At 48.5% G+C, this 19,887-nt stretch overlaps 1 protein-coding gene across 1 annotated transcript in view; it reads right to left on the bottom strand.

Annotated features, from left to right (window-relative positions):
- The window catches only part of EME2 (essential meiotic structure-specific endonuclease subunit 2), a 175,961-nt gene that overhangs the window by 126,355 nt on the left and 29,719 nt on the right, over positions 1 to 19,887 (bottom strand). Inside the window, exon 3 of the mRNA XM_078662984.1 lies at positions 17,628 to 17,720. Coding sequence (XP_078519110.1) covers positions 17,628 to 17,720 — 93 coding nt within the window. The remainder of the gene's footprint in view (positions 1 to 17,627; positions 17,721 to 19,887) is intronic.

The raw sequence follows: 19,887 nt of genomic DNA, 5'->3' as shown, positions 1-19,887 counted from the left end.
GGAGAAGCGACGTCGATGGAGATCATCGACTGTGCAATGGACATTGCAACGACGGCATTTCGATCCTTGGCTGGGGCGGCAGTCCTCCATCGCCAAGGCTGGCTCAGAGCAACTTGGTTTTGGCCTGAGATCCAAAACAAGGTCCTGGATCTTTCCTTTGATGGTGAGGCATTGTTCGGAAAACTCATCGACGACACTCTTCAAGAGATAAAAAAGGATACGGAGACTGCCAGGTCCTTGGGGACACTTCAATACCGAAAGTGTCCTTTTAAGGGATCCAGAGGTAGAGGTGGTACCTACAGGGGATCCTTTCAACAACAACGCTATTCCTCCACGGGCTCAGGTTCCCAGCAATACCGTCAGCCTTATCAACAGTGGCAGGGCCAGTCTACAAACTACTCCAGGCCTTACAATAAGGGGAAACAGGCTGGTAGAGGCCGGGACTCGTCCAAACGCCAATAGCGGCCTCCTGGCTCTTCCTACTGGACCCTCCTTCAAGAGATCAACAGTTGGAGGCAGGGTGTAATCCTGGTTCCCTCAGGATTGGGTAACAACTCCTTGCCCCCTGACGATATCGCAAGTAAAGACAAGACGGGACTTATTCTGATAACGAGCTCTTTATTATCGCACGGTAATACCAGTTGAGGAATCTCATACAACTCCTTGTGTGTGAGTAGAAGGTAGGTCAAACCGTCCTCTGCATGAATACCGGTCCCGGTATTCCCCAACAGAGGACACCGTGCTAAGCAGTGGCCGACAATACCACTCGGTAAATGAACCAGTTAGTTGATTCCTTAAGTCGTCCTCCGCATTGGTGTTGGTCCCGACACTCACTCCAACGGAGGGCAAATCGCGAGTTGTATTACCCAACAAGGTATTGGTGTCCCTCTCACTCGAAGACCCTCGAGTGGGGACTGGCAAGGTTCGGTAAGGGGACGAAGTCCCAAGCGCTCGATAACCCTCGAGCGGGGACTGGCAAGGTTTGGTATGGGGACGAAGTCCCAAGCGCTCGATAACCCTCAAGCGGGGACTGGCAAGGTTTGGTATGGGGGACTTAGTCCCAACCGCTCGAATACCCTTGAGCGGGGACTGGCAAGGTTCGGTAAGGGGGCGAAGTCCCAAGCGCTCAATAACCCTCGAGCGGGAACTGGCAAGGTTTGGTATGGGGACGTAGTCCCAACCGCTCGATTACCCTCGAGCGGGGACTGGCAAGGTTTGTGACCGGAACAGAGTCTCAAACGCTCGGTTACCCTCGAGCGGGGACGGACTCGGCACTACGGGAGGCGGAGCCTTGTGCTCTTGCGGCGATAGAGACGGTCCTGTCTCTTGTCGCATACGGTTTCCGAAACCCCACTCTAGCTTCCAACGCTCACCTTTCTTGAAGCCTCTGCGAAGCGGTTGCTCTGTTCGAATTCAAAATATCCGACGCGGTCTGCGTCTTCCGGATCGGCTTTATGGTGGCGCGATCTGCGCATGCACCGTGCTTGGCTTTCTGGGTAATGTAGTTCGGTGCGGGAACGTTCTGGGTATTGTAGTTCCTTGGGCATGTATATGTCGTACTCGATTACGGAGCCCTGGATTTGTGTCCAAACAGTACATCCCCCTTTCTCAGGGGCCCCCAGTTGGACCGGGCTTCTCTGGATACTTTTTGTGGAATGCTGACACCAGTCGCGGCGCACAGATTCCGGCGACAGGCTCCCATGACTGTTCCTCTGGCCCATAACCTTTCCACCCAACAAGATACCACAGCATGCCTCTTCTCCATTTCGAATCTCTGATGCCCTCGACCTGGTAGGTGCGTTCGCTGCTCACCAACACCGGCTCATGGACCGAAGGCTTGGTCGCACACGAGGGTTTGAGCAATGAAACATGGAATACCAGGTGAATGCGCATACTGTTTGGCAGCTCTAGCTTCATGTTCACCGGGCTGATGCATTCCTTGATGCGGTATGGTCCAATGAACCTCGGTTGAAAAACGCTGTGTTTCCGAAACCTCAGGTTTCTCGAGGACACCCATACGTAATCCCCTGCTTTGTACAGGGGCCCCGGCCTCCGTCTTTTATCAGCATACCTCTTGTAGGCCTTCTTGGCCTCCACCAAACACCTCTTGGCCTTCCCGGTCGTGTCCCTAATGGCTGATTCCATGGCTGATTCTGGCTGATTCCGGATTGCCCTTTGCGATGGAAGGGTGAAGCAGTGGAAGTAACCTTGGATGGTGTCCATAGTTGCTGTAGAAAGGAGACACTTTCGTGGAGGCGTGTGTGGCGTTGTTGTACGCGATTTCGGCAAGCCACAACTTGTCCACCCACTCCTCCTTGCCCTGCTCGACGTAGCAGCGGAGGTATTGCTTCAACGTTTGGTTGAGGCGCTCCGTTTGTCCGTCCGTTTGGGGATGATAGCTGGTGGACAATGCGGAGGTAACATGTAGCGCCGAGCACCAGGTTTTCCAGAACCGTGCCGTGAACTGCGACCCCCGGTCCGACACAATGACGCTGGGTAGTCCATGGACCTTCACCACCTCCTTCAGGAGCATGACCGCCAATTGTCCAGCCGTTGGTACCCCTTTACAGGCGACGAAATGACCCATCTTGGTCAAGTAGTCGATTACCACAAGGATGGCGGTACATTCCTGGTCCACAGGCAATCCTACCACGAAATCCAAAGAAATGTGGTCCCATGGTCTAGCGGGTGTTGGAAGCGGTTGTAGTAGACCCTGAGGGCGACTGTGATCCGATTTCATGGTGGCACATATCGTGCAGGCGGCAATCCATTCCCGAACATCAGCTCTCACCGACGGCCACCAAAACTGGCGCAATACGTAGTCAACCGTCTTCTTCACACCGAAATGTCCAGTACAGGGCGACTCGTGACACCACTTGAAGGCCTGTTTCCGCAGGCGGGCCGTAGGCACTAGTACACAACATCCTTTCACCGGCACACCGTCTTGAACCTGCCATTCCTTATGCCTCTGTAGCCATGTCTTCCATCTGAAGGTGTTGATGACTTTCTGTATCCCTTGGAGGAAGGCCCCTGGCTGTATCGCTCCTACCACCGCACCCGGGCTTATGATGGACTTGATGGCGGGCAGAGGAATTTCCTCCTCCGTGGATTGCCTAGAAAGAGCATCGGCTTTCCGGTTCTCAGTGCCCGGTCTGTAGGTGATGGTGAAGTGGAAACCTGAGAAAAATAACATCCATCGCATCTGCCGGGGGGATAGTTGTCGGGCTGCCGTCATGAATTGGAGATTCCTGTGGTCGGTGAACACTAAGACCACATGCTTCGCTCCCATCAGCAAATGCCTCCATTCAGCAAAGGCGTCCTTGATGGCCAGGAGTTCTTTCTCGGCGACGTGATAGTTGCGTTCCGCTATGTTCAGCTTTCTGGACATGAAAGCAACGGGATGTAGCAACCCCGTTACCGGGTTCCTTTGCGACAGAATCACCCCTACCGCCACATCCGAGGCGTCTGCTTCCACCAGGTACTGTTGTTCCGGGTCAGGATGGGCGAGAACAGGAGCTGACACAAAGGCTTTCTTTAACTCACGGAACGCTCCCTCGGCCCCTGCGGACCATAGAAACGTCGCCGATTTCCTCAGAAGATGCGTGATGGGAGCCACCAGTCCCGAAAACCCCTCTATGAACCTGCGATAAAAGTTGGCAAAGCCAAGAAAGCTTTGCACTTCCTTTATGTTCTTAGGGGCAGGCCACTCCACCACGGCTTTCACCTTCCTCTCCGCCATCGTTTGGCCTTCTGGACTCAGCATGACTCCCAGGAATTCCACAGTTGTTACTTGGAAATCGCACTTACTGAGCTTACAGTAGAGCGAGTTTTCACGTAGGATCCGCAACACCGCCGACACATGATTCACGTGCTCTTCCATGTTGTCCGAGTATATCAAGATGTCGTCGATATATACGACGACGTATACATCCAGGATGTCTCTTAGCACATCGTTCAAGAAGAACTGAAACGCTGCAGGGGCGTTACAAAGCCCGAATGGCATCACCCTGTACTCGAAGAGGCCGAACCGCGTCTTGAAGGCCGTCTTCCACTCGTCCCCCCTGCGCATGCGGACTAGATGGTAAGCCCCTTTCAGATCGAGCTTCGTGAACACACGGGCCTTCTTGACTTGTTCAAGGAGCACGTTGATAAGTGGCAGGGGGTATCGATTCTTTATTGTGATGGCGTTGAGCGCCCTAAAGTCCACACAAGCGCGGAGTTCCCCATTGGCTTTGGGGATAAAAAACAGCGGAGATGCCGCCGGTGACTTCGATGGCCTTATGAAACCCAGGCTCAGCATCTTGTCCAGATAAGCTCTGAGGTGGACGTTTTCCGGCTCCGACAAAGCATACAGCCGACCGCCTGGTATTGTTGCACCAGGGACCAGGTCTATCTGACAATCGTAGACCCTATGGGGAGGCAATGTTTCCGCTTGGTCGTCATCGAAAACGTCCCTAAATGCGAGGTATGCCGCAGGGAGCACCACTTCCTTTTCTGCCGCGGTAGCCACTTCCCACCCCGCGTTCGCTAAGCTTGTGTGAGAACCCGAAGACACCCCGCATGAACAGGAACAGAAAGGGGAGTCCATCCGTAACGCCTGGGTTTCCCAATTGATCGACGGATTGTGTTTTTTTCAGCCATGGCAACCCTAATATGAGCCGATACTGTGGAGCACAGATGATGTTGAAGTCCATGACTTCCACGTGTTGTGTTCCGTACCTCACCTCAACGTCACCTGTGTGGTGGCTGATGGGCCCTGAAACCAACCTGCACCCGTCGACAGCGAACACTTCCTCAGGGACCACGCACTGCCTTAATTCCACTCCCACACGTTGAGCCTCTTTCTCGTCCATAAACAGCCCCGTGGCCCCTGAATCAACCATCGCGGAGACCGAAACCCATTCGTTCTTCACCTTTAACAGTAGCGGAATAAACATGTGTCGTTCGTTCTTCGCTGTCTGTAGTTGTGCTGAAGGGATAAAACCATCACTCCGGGAATCCCCCTCGTTGTTCCGGGAGTCCGTTAGTTTTCCGCCCCCTTGTCCACCGTGGCGGTCGACACTCTGCTGGGGCGTGAACGTCCTGTCTTTGGTTTTGCAGGGCATTCACGGACGTAATGCCCCTTCTTGCCGCAGTATAAGCAAAGCCCCTGTTTTCTGCGAGACTCTTTTTCGGTTGCCGTTAGGCTGGCTCTGACGGCTCCGATGTCCATGGATTCAGTGCGTTGTGTGGTTGTAGCCTCTGTGGTCACCGGATGGCTTGTAGCGAGCGGTGTTTTGTCCTTCTTCTGAACACCCCCCCGACGTTCGCTTAATCGGTGTTCAAGTCGAAGGGCCAGGCTTATCAATTCTTCGCATTGCACTGGTTGTGGATCGATTTGGGCGATCACGTCCTTCAACTCCTCGCTGTCATGCCTCGGGACTCCCATACACTGTCCCTTTAAGAAAGGTGCTATTTAGAGCACCAGGAAACAAGGAGCGACGCTTCACGTTCTTGCGTCAAGCTCCCTTCGTTTCCGCATCCGTCTTGTTTCCTCTGCCTGACTTCTGTTTTTGCTTGGAGTTTCCTGTGTGTGTATGCTGCACTGAAGATAGCGTTACCGATCCCCCGCTTTCCCAAGCGGGCCTTGGATTGCGCTTCTGTTCGGCAGCGCTTCGCTGTATTCAGGCGTTCATGTCTGGGCGCCTGTATTCCAGAGTGCTGCCAGTTCACGACACTCTACGTGAACCTTCCTCCCACCTTACCCTTGAGTCCCGCCCGGCGGCCGGGTTTTGCCCCGCCATCCGGCTGGGCTCAGCTTTGTGTTCTCCTTGGAGTGTGCTTGACCAGACAGCCGGGCCTGTTCTCCGTTGTCTGGTCGGACGTCCTTTTTCACTCCGCTTCCCTGATATACTTTACCTGGCAGCCGGGCTTGGTCTCCGCTGCCTGGTGTCTGTTTTCCACATATCCCTCCTTTCCCCATAGGTAGAATAGCTAGTGTTCATCCTACCAGTCCCCTTCTATTCAGCCCTCCAATTTCCCTTTCTATGTTTTATTATCCCTTACTGGATTCGATTTTCTGGAATTCTACTTCTTGCATTTGGAGTGATTCTTGCGTGGATCATAGTGGGTACTGCCTTCAGCTTCACTACAGGGAATCACGGTAACAGCGCTTTGGCGCTACTTTATACTTTTATTGAGACTTGTTATACATATGATTAAAATATGTTATTTTGGTTTTCATAGAGGGTCAAGCCATCATCAGAAGAGGTGGGCTAAAGGTTCCTTATATATCACTCGCTAGTGAATGGTTCTTCCAGACTTCTACAAGACAGCTGAAGTGAGAAGTGTATCAATTAGACTATAGTATTACTACCGTATTTAGTAACATGCTCACTAACACATTATGTCATCTTTGTCACAGCTCCAGATGAAGTTCCTTATATAAACTCTACATGTATAATTCTACGACACGTTAGGAACCAGGGGTATGTGTTGTTTCTATTTGTAGGTGTCTTAGTGTTTCCTTTTAGTGTACAAATAGCTTGTTACTTACTTACCTTTATTTGCAGCCCACCAGTTTACCAGTTCCCCAATTGATGTACCAAGCATAGAATCCAGAAGATCACCATCGAACACCAAATTTTCCCCCCCAACTTTCCTTGTTTTGTCTCCCTGTTTTCCCCTGGCGTGTCTCTCGTACTCTAGTGTTTGATAGAGTCGGAAGGCCGTAGGGGAAGGCTGTGGACTATTCTTCGGATTCCTGACGCTCCTGTGGAACCTACCTGCAATCCTTACACTCGCTCAGGCCCTGATGGAAGAGCGCTGTTTGTTTGGCAGGCGGCCATTTGGTTTCAGCAATCAGGCGTCTGAAAGCGTTCAGGTACTGGACCAGTCCGGAGGTGCCCTGTTTCAGCTCCAGCAATTCCCTGTCCGCGGTGTAGGAATCCGCTCTCCGATCGAACACCTTCACGAACTCTTCCTGAAACAGTTCCCAGTCATACAATAGCGGGTCGTCCCTGCTCACTAGTGGTACCGCCCATTGTGCAGCATTCCCCGCCAGGTAGGAGATCATGAATGCGACTCTCGCTTGGTTTGTGGGGAAGGACTTTGGTTTGCAGGAGAAGTGGAGGGCCACCTGCATTATGAAGACCTGCACTGTGGTGGGATCCCCGCTATATCTTTCCGGGGTGGCAAGGGGTATCGCCACTGGCATTTCCACCACTACTGCAGACGGTGTTCCTGTGCTAGGAGCCCCAGCGTTGAATGGATTCCTCTGCTGGTTGTCCATCCTAGCTCTCAGATCCGCAGTTTCCTGTCGTGACGCTACTAGGTCGTTTTGTACATTCAGTAACGCTGCCAATACGTCCTCCATCGTGGCCATGGTGTTGTACCCAACCGGGAGGTTGATCGGTGTTAGAGAGGTCGGATATTATGTAATCCTGGTTCCCTCAGGATTGGGTAACACCTCCTTGCCCCCTGACGATATCGCAAGACAAGACGGGACTTGTTCTGATAACGAGCTCTTTATTATCGCACGGTAATACCAGTTGAGGAATCTCATACAACTCCCTGTGTATGAGTAGAAGGTAGGTCAAACCGTCCTCTGTATGAATACCGGTCCCGGTATTCCCCAACAGAGGACACCGTGCTAAGCAGTGGCCGACAATACCACTCGATAAATGAACCAGTTAGTTGATTCCTTAAGTCGTCCTCCGCATTGGTGTCGGTCCCGACACTCACTCCAACGGAGGGCAAATCGCGGGTTGTATTACCCAACAAGGTATTGGTGTCCCTCTCACTCGAAGACCCTCGAGTGGGGACTGGCAAGGTTTGGTAAAGGGACGAAGTCCCAAGTGCTCGATAACCCTCGAGCGGGGACTGGCATGGTTCGGTAAGGGGACGAAGTCCCAAGCGCTCGATAACCCTCGAGCGGGGACTGGCAAGGTTTGGTATGGGGACGAAGTCCCAAGCGCTCGATAACCCTCGAGCGGGGACTGGCAAGGTTTGGTATGGGGACGTAGTCCCAACCGCTCGAATACCTTCGAGCGGGGACTGGCAAGGTTCGGTAAGGGGGCGAAGTCCCAAGCGCTCGATAACCCTCGAGCGGGGACTGGCAAGGTTTGGTATGGGGACGTAGTCCCAACCGCTCGATTACCCTCGAGCGGGGACTGGCAAGGTTCGTGACCGGAGCAGAGTCTCAAACGCTCGGTTACCCTCGAGCGGGAACGGACTCGGCACTACGGGAGGCGGAGCCTTGGGCTCTTGCGGCGATAGAGACGGTCCTGTCTCTTGTCGCATACGGTTTCCGAAACCCCACTCTAGCTTCCAACGCTCACCTTTCTTGAAGCCTCTGCGAAGCGGTTGCTCTGCTCGAATTCTAAATATCCGACGCGGTCTGCGTCTTCCGGGTCGGCTTTATGGTGGCGCTATCTGCGCATGCACCGTGCTTGGCTTTCTGGGTAATGTAGTTCGGTGCGGGAACGTTCTGGGTATTGTAGTTCCTTGGGCATGTATATGTCGTACTCGATTACGGAGCCTTTACGGAGCCCTGGATTTGTGTCCTAACACAGGGTCACCAAATACCTTCAAAACTGGTCCAGGATAACATCAGACCGTTGGGTGCTCAACATCATTCAGACAGGGCATACCTTGGAATTCACGCAAGTCCCTCCACCCAAGCCCCCGGCAGCCATTCCATCAAAACACCAGCGTCTCCTGCGGCTCGAGGTTCAACAGATGCTCCGGAAGGGAGCCATAGAGCCGGTCCCCTCAAACCAAAGGGGGCAAAGATTCTATTCCAGGTTCTTCCTGGTAAAGAAAACGCTGGAGAAGTGGCGCCCCATTTTAGACCTCAGGGAGCTAAACACCTATCTCATCTCCCTGTCCTTCCGGATGGTCTCCCTCCAGGACATCTTGAAGCATGTCAATGCGGGGGATTTCATGGCCATGCTCGATCTCGAGGATGCGTATTTCCACATTCCGATTCACCCAGCACACAGAAGGTTTCTGCAATTCACAGTAGCCAAGAGCCATTTTCAGTTCAGGGTTTTACCCTTTGGACTCCGCTCAGCCCCGAGAATATTTACAAAGGTGCTGGCGCCAGTAGCAGCTTTCCTGCGGAGGAACCATTTCCAAGTCTTCCCCTACCTGGACGACTGGTTACTGAAAGCTCCATCCAGGCAGGCAGCACTGGAGGCAGTTCAAGCTTGCACCACTTTGTTTCAGAATCTGGGACTCACTCTGAACAACGAAAAGTCTTCCCTGTTCCCGTCCAGAAAGGCCTGCTTCCTGGGAGCCATCTTGGATTCAAAGCTCTCAAGAGCCTTCCCTACTCCGGAAAGCAGAGAGAAATTACAGACCTTGGCCAAAGACTTACAGGCAAAAAAGTGTCTTTCAGTACGTCGCTACAAGTCTCTACTGGGAGTAATTTCATTGTGTATCCCACTGATTCCCCATTGCAGACTAAGAATGCATCCTCTGCAGGAACAACTAGACAACCAGTGGAAACAGGCCCACGGTTCGTTCGAGGACAGAGTGACGGTCACTCCAATGATGAAGGAAGCGGCCTTATGGTGGACAGATCAAGACAACTTGTCCCAAGGTCTATCCTTCGTAAGTGACCCGTCTCCACAAGTGGTCACAACGGACGCGTCATTGGAGGGTTGGGGAGGAGTGATGCAAGACCTGCATGTTAGTGGTCATTGGTCGCCCCAGGAGAGACGTCTCCACATCAACCTTTTAGAGCTAAGGGCGATAAGACTGGCTCTGCAAGCTTTTCTTCCTCGCCTGGAGGGTTCACAAGTGCTTTTCAGGACGGACAACACCACGGCCATGCACTATGTGAACAAGGAAGGAGGAACCAGATCTCGTCCATTGTCCCAAGAGGCTCAACAGATCTGGGAATGGGCGATCCTTCAGAGGATATCGCTGAAGGCAGAACACTTGCCGGGGGTCCTAAACGAAAACGCCGACAGACTAAGCAGGTCATCCTCAGTCAGCCACTAATGGGAATTGAATCAGAGAGTTTTGGAGAAGGTCTTCAGCCAGTGGGGCAGACCGGAGATCGATCTTTTTGCCACTCCGAACAACAGGAAATGCTGGTCTTATGCAAGCAGGCTTCCCCATCGAGGTTCTCTGGGGAGTGCGCTTTCAATAGCATGGTCGAGGACATTTGTCTACGCTTTTCCTCCCATACCTCTGATCCCACGACTCATCAGGAAGATCAAAGTAGAGCAGTGCAGGATGATCCTAATAGCTCCTGCTTGGCCGAGGCAGTTCTGGTACACGGAACTCCACCTGCTGTCGGTGGCCCCTCCACTTCCTTTGGAGGTTCTACCAGATCTCCTCACGATGTCCGAAGGACAAGTTTGGCACCCAGATCCGCAGTCGTTACACCGGACTGCATGGCTCCTGAGCAGCGAGAGTTTATGAACCTACCCATATCAAGAGAGGTTAGGGAGGTCCTTTCCCAAGCACGGGCTCCTTCTACGAACAGGACTTACCGTCTTAAGTGGAAAAGATTTTGTTGCTGGTGCAGGAGAGAAAGCATTGATCCTTTCACTTCCAAGCCTCATCAGCGCCTTCCTTATCTGCTGTCCTTGGCTAAGTCGGGGCTAGCCCATTCATCGATTAAGGTCCATTTGGCGGCAATATCAAGGTTCAGAAGGACGGCGTCTGGGCCTTCCTTGTGGTCTGCCAGAATTGTCAAGCAATTTCTCTAGGGCTTGTTCAGAGTCTATCCACCAGTGAGACCGCCTCCTCCGACATGGCATCTGAATCTAGTCCTTTCTCAACTCATGAAGGGCCCATTTGAACCAATCCATCGTTCTGACATGAAATAACTTTCATGGAAATTGGCTCTCCTCCTCGCTCTCACATCGGCTAGGCGTGTTGGAGAATTGCAGGCCTTGACTATACAAGAACCTTTCCTTCAATTCAAGAGAAACACTGTGATCATGAGAACTAATCCGAGGTTTATGTCTAAGGTTCCCTCAGACTTCCACTTGAATGAGCCGGTCATTCTGAAGGCGTTCTTTCCTCAACCGGCTACACCAGCAGGAAGAGCATTGCATTCGCTAGATGTGCAACGGTGCTTGAAATTTTATTTGGACCGTACTAAGGCTTTTCGAAAATCCTCACGGTTATTTGTTGCCTTCGGGGGTCCAAACAAGGGCCTTCCACTATCTAAACAAGGTGTTTCAAGATGGATCACGAGTGCCATTCTGCATTGTCACACTGCTGCAGGGAAACCTCTGACTGGAAAGATTCGATCACATTCCACGAGATCTGTGGCTTCCTCAACGGCCCTCTTCGCAGGGGTGCAGATTAAAGACATTTGCAGAGTTGCTACCTGGAGCAGCGTTCACACCTTTACCAGGCATTACTGCTTGGAGTCCTTACAACAAGATGATGCGGCAGTGGGACAGGCTGTCCTGAGGAACCTCTTCCAATAATTGGTGAGCTTTCCTTTCTTTCCCACCTTCCGTATTTCACATTTTGTATCTTTATGTCATGTTGCCTATTGCTATAAGGTTATGATGCAAAATGTGGTTTTGTTGCTAACTGCTTACTACTCTGATACAAAGCATGGGAATCTATGAAAGTTCCAATACTGGGGTAAGAAAACAAGTTACTTACCTGTAACTTTGGTTCCCCAGTATTGGTAACTTTCATAGATTCCCATGCGCCCACCCACCTCCCCGAGGAAAGCTCAGCCTACTACGGATATGGTGTCTAAGTACACAACGGCTACGAAAATCTGAGGCTCTGAGGTTCCTTCAGGAAGGTTCTAAGGGGTGAGGCACTTCTGATTGGCTGAGGCCAAAGTTCGGTCTCTTTTACACAAAGAGGGTGATATGTTACAAAAGGGAATGAGGCCTAGGCCTTTTTCCTTGGTCTTTTGTACCTACAACTATGGTATTTTTGTTACCGAGACTCCCATTCCGACGACGGGGTATGATACAAAGCATGGGAATCTATGAAAGTTACCAATACTGGGGAACCAAAGTTACAGGTAAGTAACTTGTTTTCTTATGTGGTGATTACCTCAACACAGCATACTTCAACAAAAGGAAGTAGTTAGGGTGACCAACTGGCATAGCTGCAAATTCAGGACAGTGAGTGTAAACATTCAGGACAAAGGGTAAAAATTCTGGACAAAAATTCAGGCGAGAAGGTCAAAATTCAGGACAAACGTTCGGGACAAAAGGTACGTTTTACAGACACATCAGAGGAGGTCGCACAATAGTACTTAAGTAAGTAAATAGACAACCAACATAAGTAGACGTCAAAATAAGTTTATATTAGGTTGAGACAATCGTGCACTTCACTTCCTGTTGCCATTTTAGCTACTTTGGTACCCTTTAAACCCCCTCCCCACAGTTGCATTGCGGTGATTATTCTGCTGTGTTTATTTGTTATTCTGTCTAATGCTGACATGAGAGCCACAGATCAAAGTCAGAAAGGGCCAAGAAACACTTTTATCTGAACCCGTCACCACCTCCCCACTTAAGCAGATATAGCGGGTGCTTCACTATGCCTTTGACCCATTGTCACTCTTTATGTGATAATCATCCACAGTCAGAATGACAATGGGCCTGTGCACAGACTGAAGGAGGTCGGGGAGAGGCTGCTGCAGCCTCTAGAGTTCAAAGAGAAGTGTGAGCTGGCTCCGATTGTCACAAGGGAACAACACAGCTTGCTGCCATCCCCAAAATTACAGACTAAAGGCGTCCGTGAAAGAAATACTCAGGGACAGTGGACAAGAGGCCCAAATAATGGGCAGTCCATGAAATTTACGGACGGTTGGTCACCCTAGAAGTATTTGGGGCAAATTGGGAGACTTTTAATAGACGTACAATGAAGCTTCTTCTACTTGGCTCCAAGCAGACGTCTACCAAGAGAACATTTATGCCACACACTGCTAGCAGATACATACACTCCGTCACCCTCCAAGATGGGCAGTTTGGTTTCATCTGCTACATATAATCTCAAATCAATAATCCCAATTAGTCTCGAGAAGCACCTGGAACAACCCTGATATCTAGATTGTATTTGTGCAGGCAGAGAAATAAATTAACTGAAAGGATCTGGAGAGCCTTATCTACTTTCAATATCTATCTAAGTCAAGATCCAAAGCCCTGCCGGCATCTGTGTAAATTGCAACCCATTCAAACATTTTTGCTAATGGCATATCAATTGCTAGTTAAGTGTAAGTGGCTCAAAGAGAGTCAGAGTCCTGGACGCACTTACAGACACTTTCTATATCAGCATATCTAGAACTACAACAGAGACCTTTAAAAACAGGGCAACGCCTTTGGCCTGCATTCAATCAGCATCTAATAGAGCCGCAATTCCAAAACACAACAGCTCAACACATTTTCTCCTTCTGAGGTGTATGCATCTGAAACAGGCAGAAATCTTGTTTCAGTTGATGCGCCCTAAACATCTAGGGCCAGATGTACGACCCATTTGGGCATACGCAAACCCTACAGGTGCATGTACAAATGCTATTCAGCAAGTCGCAGTTCATTTGCGACCCGCTAAATAGCGTTTGCGACTCGCAATTAAGAATCAGCGTCTCTAGGGCGTCCCTTCCAAATTGCGACTCTAAGCCCTATGTATGACTGTTTTGCGACCACAATTGGGGTCGCAAAACAGTTGCAATTTACCACCTACTTCAAGTAGGAGGTAATGCAGTCGCAAAGGGGAAGGGGTCCCCAGGGGACCCCTTCCCCTTTGCAAATGCTTGCGAAAATATTTTTTAAGGGCAAGCAGTGGTCCCAAAGGACCACTGCCTATCCTTAAAAAATGACCACTCTGACCACCGAAACCCCATGGCGCACCTGGCGAAGAATCCCCCTCCCCCTTTTCTATCCCCCCACCCCTTGAAAGGGGGCTCTCCGTTTTCCTCTGTTGACTTCTTTCTCTTCTTCTTGTACTTTTCTTTCCTCTCTCTTTTCTATTTCTGTCTTCCTTTTGTTGGTTTTTCTTGTTTGCTTTTTATGACGCATAGACTGTTTTCTAATACCGCAATGTGCTATGCCTACCCTCTGACTGGGGATAATGTCCAAGATATGGGAGCTACAGTTAATTAGCTTTTACTGCACGCCCAGTCACTTTGCTATGTCATTGTAACGGCGGGACCCCGTTACAGTCATCCTCTTAATGGACAGACTCTCTATGGGCAGCTTTATTTTGATCACCCTTATGAGCCCTCCTTAGCCTCCGGTCCTTTGGCCTTGCTGCTTGTGCCCCGGGAGGACTCTACATCACACTTTATGTTACCTCACCATGTTTGGTGGATGGGGGTTGTTTTGATGGGTAGAATTATTCCCCTCTAGCGCATTGTCCAACCAAATCGGTGATGCTCCCTCCTCGTTACTACCACGGCGACATGTATGTATGACTTGCTTGTTTCAATAAACAGAATTTAAACAAAAAATTAAACAAAACCGTTTTTTTTTTTTTAAATGCATCCAGTTTTCCTTTAAGGAAAACAAGCTGCATTTTTTTTAAAGCTGCTTTATTTAAAAGCAGTCCCAGACATGGTGGTCTGCTGAGCCCAGCAGGCCACCATCCCTGGAAGGGCCAGCCATTCTCAATGGGATCGCAAAATGCGAGTGCCTCATGAATATTGATGAGCCTCGCATTTTGCGACCCATTGAGAATCGCTAACCGTGTCTCCGACAATGTTGTACATTTGGAATTGCGACTGCCAAATTACGACTCGCTATTTTTCGCAATTTGCAACTCGCAATTCCAAATGGTAGTACATCTGGCCCATAGAGTCTAATGCTTGCATACCCTCTGGTGTGTTGATGCTTTATACATTGGCGTAACACTGAGCTTTAAAATAAACATGTTGCAGCATGAAATAAAGCCTGTGCAGGACAGAGCACTAGCAGAAAAATTCGGAAGAAAAGTCCCTCACAAGACTTTCCTTTCTGACAACCAACCTCTAAAGTTAAAAGGTCTGTTCTGTAACAGAATAACTCAGCACTTCTGACTGAAAGTTCTAACAAAAATTTCATCAGCTCTGGAATAGTGGAAGATATGCCTTGTTACCACCAGGAGGAGGGAGAAGAATGCTTTTGAACAAGGAATATGGTGAGACAATTTATTGGAGCCTTGCTTTAACCCAACAACAGCACTGCAATGGTTTAGGCACTTTCGCTAATTTGAGCCTAATTGTAAAAACCTGAACATGCCCCTATCTCTCACTCCATTAATTGATTTAGTTATTTATTTATTTTGGTGTTTTACTAAGTACTGGCTGTCATCAAGGGATAACTTTGAGCCACTGTTCATTATACACAAAATTAGGACAAACATAAACAACACCGTATGGATTACAGCTGGGCCACTAGAGACCATCTGGGTAAGACACTAACACATTTTCAATGGCAGCTCAGACAAGTTTAGGCCAAGACAATCTTGAAAAGAACTTTCGGACATTTCCTAGATTGAAAGTATGGAGCTTCTCTTCTGAGTTTACAGATCAGATTGTTCCACACTTTTGGACCCAGCACAGATAGGGGTTGTCCTCCATATTTCTGGCAACAGGAAGTGGATTCACATTTAAGGAAAGTGAACACACTATCCTGGATGAAGGGGGCCCAATTTATTATGTTACAGTAGGCCTTGGAGATGATGCACTAACCTTAATCCTAGCACCCATTGGGAGACAGTGGATTGTTTAGCAATAGCACATATTTGCACTTTAAGGCACACTTGGTGACTTGGTTTTGCAGTTAGTCATTCAAGTTCTTTTTCAGGCCTGTAAACGTCACATTGTAAATCACACCGGAGAAGTCTATCCATCCCAAGGCGAAGAGGCATTGTCAAAGTTCAATTTGTTAAGAGGTTTGCAGGAGACAGAAGATTTTGTGGAGTTAGGAGACTTATAGGTTTACCACCTTCACTACAACTTTGATTTCATTTAAGAAAGAAATGTTCAAATCAAAAATTACCTCCATCTTTCTTGCTTCTATGGTCGTAGTGCATGCAAGCCTTATACTGGGTGGTACTGAAATGAAAGAGAGACTGTATCTTGTCTCCCAAAAGAGTTCTGTTTTACCTCATTTAGGCAAAGGGAGCTTTTTGTCATCCAAAGTTGTAGGTGGTGTAGAAAATGTTGTATTACCCTAGGGTTTTTCTCCGGCTGTAGATTTGTGTATTTAGTATATATTTGGAAGTGAGTTATGATGTGATTTGGTAGCTGACACAGTGGCTGTATGGAGAGATGAACAAGAGAAGGAAGAGCACGGACCCTTGGCAGACACCACATAGAGATCGCAGAAGGAAGGCTTCTAAACAGCCCATGCATACTTGTTGAGTACGACCACAGAGGAATTAACTAATCCATTTACAGGGAATCTAAAATATCCTAGACTAGTTTCACAATGTCCACAACAGAATGCTATGGTCAACAGTGCCATAAGATGTTGAGAGATCAAGGAGGATCAAGGCTGCTTGCAAGGCTTCAGCAAAGGTGAGGGGGATGTCGTTTCTGATGTCAATCAGGGCTGGGCATTTTCCCCTTGAAGGAAAAACTAGCATTCACTGGTTTTGTTCGATGTAGTCTTACAGGTGGTTTGTTCCTATCGTTTATAAAAGTTTGCTTAGGAATGACAAATTGAACATCAGGAGAAGGTTGAGCACATCTTGTGGGTCTGCAGTGGGTTTCTTCATGAATGGAGAGATAATCATATGTTGCAATTGGCTTGGGACATGCCAACAAAGACGTGAGAGTTTATCAGAGGAGCCATGAGAGATATCAAGATGCAAATGACTTGTTTCATGAAGCAGGTTGGGAAACAATTTTCTGGCACATTAGATGTCTTGATCTTGGAAGACAATGTGGTTATCTCCTCCTCCAGGATTGGAGTAAATGTGGAAAAGTACCATTGCAGTGAGATAATGTGAAGTGTAGGATATGTAGAGAATTAATCGCTGTCTTGAATTAAGTCCTGAATCTTTGAACTCTTTGATTACAAAAATGAAGAACGTATTCTCAATGATTTGTTTTGAGGATTGAATATTTTGTACATTTTCAATGTTGATGCCTGAAGACTATTCAGGTTTTGAGTCTCTTTTGTGCATTTAGCAACATAAGCTTTCTTGCCCTCCAAATGATTTTGGATAACCTCTTCTACCTATCTTTGGTGCCAATCTATCAGCTTTTAATTGTAGTCTACTTCACTGCCGTTCCAGAGAGCAGTATAGCACGTCACACATTAGACATATAACACAGGTCAGAAAAGTAATTGGAGCGAGTGGCAACTCTCTAATCCCAAATAAATAGAATCCACTGATGACTACTAAAAATCCCTAATTTAACTGTGGAAAAGGGATGTTTCCAACATTATTACAAAAAGCCCAAGTGGAACTGTGTGGCTAGCTAAGTGAATTAAGAACCCACTGTGGTTAGCTTCTAGGTCACCTGTTTGAATTCAGACCTAGATGACTCTACAACAAAAGACTTTAGTCCTGGGATCACTGGTGTGCCTTAGACTATCTCCTGTGGCCCACTGCAGTCTCTAGCATGTACAGCGGGCAGAGACATCATCAAGTTGCCACCAACAATAGTGTTTCACTGACTACAAGCAACCGGGCTCTGGGCCCAAAGCAAATCCGGGTCTTACCTTCCTTAAGGAGTAGACACTCTTCAGGAAATCCTCAGGCCCAACCAACACCAGCATCTCTTCCTCTTCTCCATCCTTTACCTCTAGGCCACTCTGTGGGAGCAGACACATACCGTGCTCATATACTTAAAAAGTATTGTGTATAATCAATCTACTATTTTATTCTTTCTGTAGTGTTCTCATACAATAACAAAGATTATTCTCAGTATAAAAGTTATAACACATTTTACCGTTTTTACAAACAATTAAAACACACCAGACTGTTTAGTAGTTGTTACTATAATGATTACTGTGCAAAGAACATTTTAGGATTTAAAAGCATTCAGTGTGAGATCTGACATTTTCAGAGAACCAGGTTGGGCTAATGAGAAATCCAGCAGTCAGCTCAGTAGGACATTATGTGGCCTATTCACAACGGTAACCTTATATGTGAGTAAATCTACACAATCAAATGTATTCTTACACTTTTGAGTAACTTTACTACTTTAAGCCACCTACTATTTATGAGTGTAAAGTTACCTTAGTGGGTGGGTGACTTACAAGTCCACATCCTGTGAATTCAGGGAGGTGGGGCCTAATTTTTCAGGGAAAAAGTTACTTATCTGCAGAAACAGTCATTCTGGTGGATACCTGTATCACATGTCAGTTACCCTCCGTTTTATCCAAGCCTTCGAGGCGAAAGGGTAGAATGACACCAGTGAAATCTTTTCGCAGGACCAAAAGAATGCATAAGAGGATCTTATTAATTGGTGTGTAAAGATCATTCATCAAACTGAGGGCTGGGCGGGTCGGTAAGAAAGATCTTTACTCAAGGTAGGTAACTTTTTCTTCTTTTGGATACGTTTACCTGCAGATTCCTTACCAGTAGAACAGATTTCACAGCAATACCCCACCTAGGAGTAGGGATGATTATACCAGGAAGTCCTGCAGGATGGACCTAAAGTGACCATCCCTTCTCATTTCAGAGTCGAGATGATAGTGTTTAGAAATTGTGGGCAGGAGGCCCAAGTTGTCGCAGGGCAAACATTTGCGATCGGAACCCGCCGTGCAAGAGCAGAAAAGGTAGGTTTGTCTCTGGTGGAATGAGCATGGATCCCCTCAGCCAGGTCTGTCTTGGCCAAGGTGTAGCAAGTTTTAATTGTAAAGTATCTTCTGAACCACTTTCACTTTTTTTTACACCACAGTAGCCAATGAAGAGCTGACCATGCAATCTGCGTTCCTTGGTGCGATCTAGTTAGTATTTGACTGATCACCTTGGATCTAACATATGCAACCATGCCACCTCCTTCGTGGGATGAGGGGGAGGGTAGAAAGTGGGATGGGTGATAGGCAAGATGGAAGTGGCTGACCACCTTGGGAAGAAAAGCAGCCCTAATTCGCAACACCAACCTGTCTGAGAAAAGTGTTGTCAAAGGAGGACGACAGCTAACTCAGTGACACTCCTAGCAGAAGCTATTGCAACCAAAAATAGTTTTGATAGTTAACATACGATGGGGAACAACTGTGAATGGGCTCAAACGGAGTCCCCATCAACAATTTAAGAACCAGATTCAAGTCCTATTGAAGAACCACAAAGGGAGTGGGAGGAAAAACTTTAGTCAGGCCCTTGAGAAAACATATGGCCACTGGGGACTTAAACAGTGATGGCTGATCCGGCAGACAGAGTAAACAACCATTCACATTGCCAATGGCCATCCCCTCTGAGCAAAGGAAAGCACAAGTGCAACACACAGAACAACTTGGCCTGCAAGGGATCCACACCATTGTCCACGTACCATGCTAGTAAGTTGCCTCATCAGTTACAACAGACTACCTTAGTGGAGGGGCGACGTGCAGATAGGATGTCGTCTACCACCTCCAGTGGCAGCTGAAAGGAGATCAGTTGTTCCTCCTCAATCTCCAAGCATGTAGGTGGGGGAGATTAGATGCACAACTATCTCCTCCCTCCGGAGAGGGGATCCGGCCTAAATGGCAGGTGGAGTGGAGGACATGTGAAGAAGCGTAGTAGGTCCACATATCACATCCTTTTCGGTCAATCTGGGGAATGAGAATGCTTTAAGCCAACTCTTGTCGAATCTTCCTTAGAACCTGAGGAATAAGGGGTATGGGAGGGATACATAGTGCAGCTGAAAGTTTCACCTCAACTGAAGTGCATCTCCCAAGGCTCTCCTCAATGGATACTGGAAACAGCAGAACAGGGGAATTGTGCATTTTCAGAGGGGGCAAAGTCCACCTGAGGAGTGCCCCACTGGGTGAAGAT

The sequence above is a fragment of the Lissotriton helveticus genome, chromosome 10 (genome assembly GCF_964261635.1).
Source record: "Lissotriton helveticus chromosome 10, aLisHel1.1, whole genome shotgun sequence".
Lineage (NCBI taxonomy): Eukaryota > Metazoa > Chordata > Amphibia > Caudata > Salamandridae > Lissotriton > Lissotriton helveticus.
This window is presented reverse-complemented; position numbering and strand designations above follow the sequence as displayed.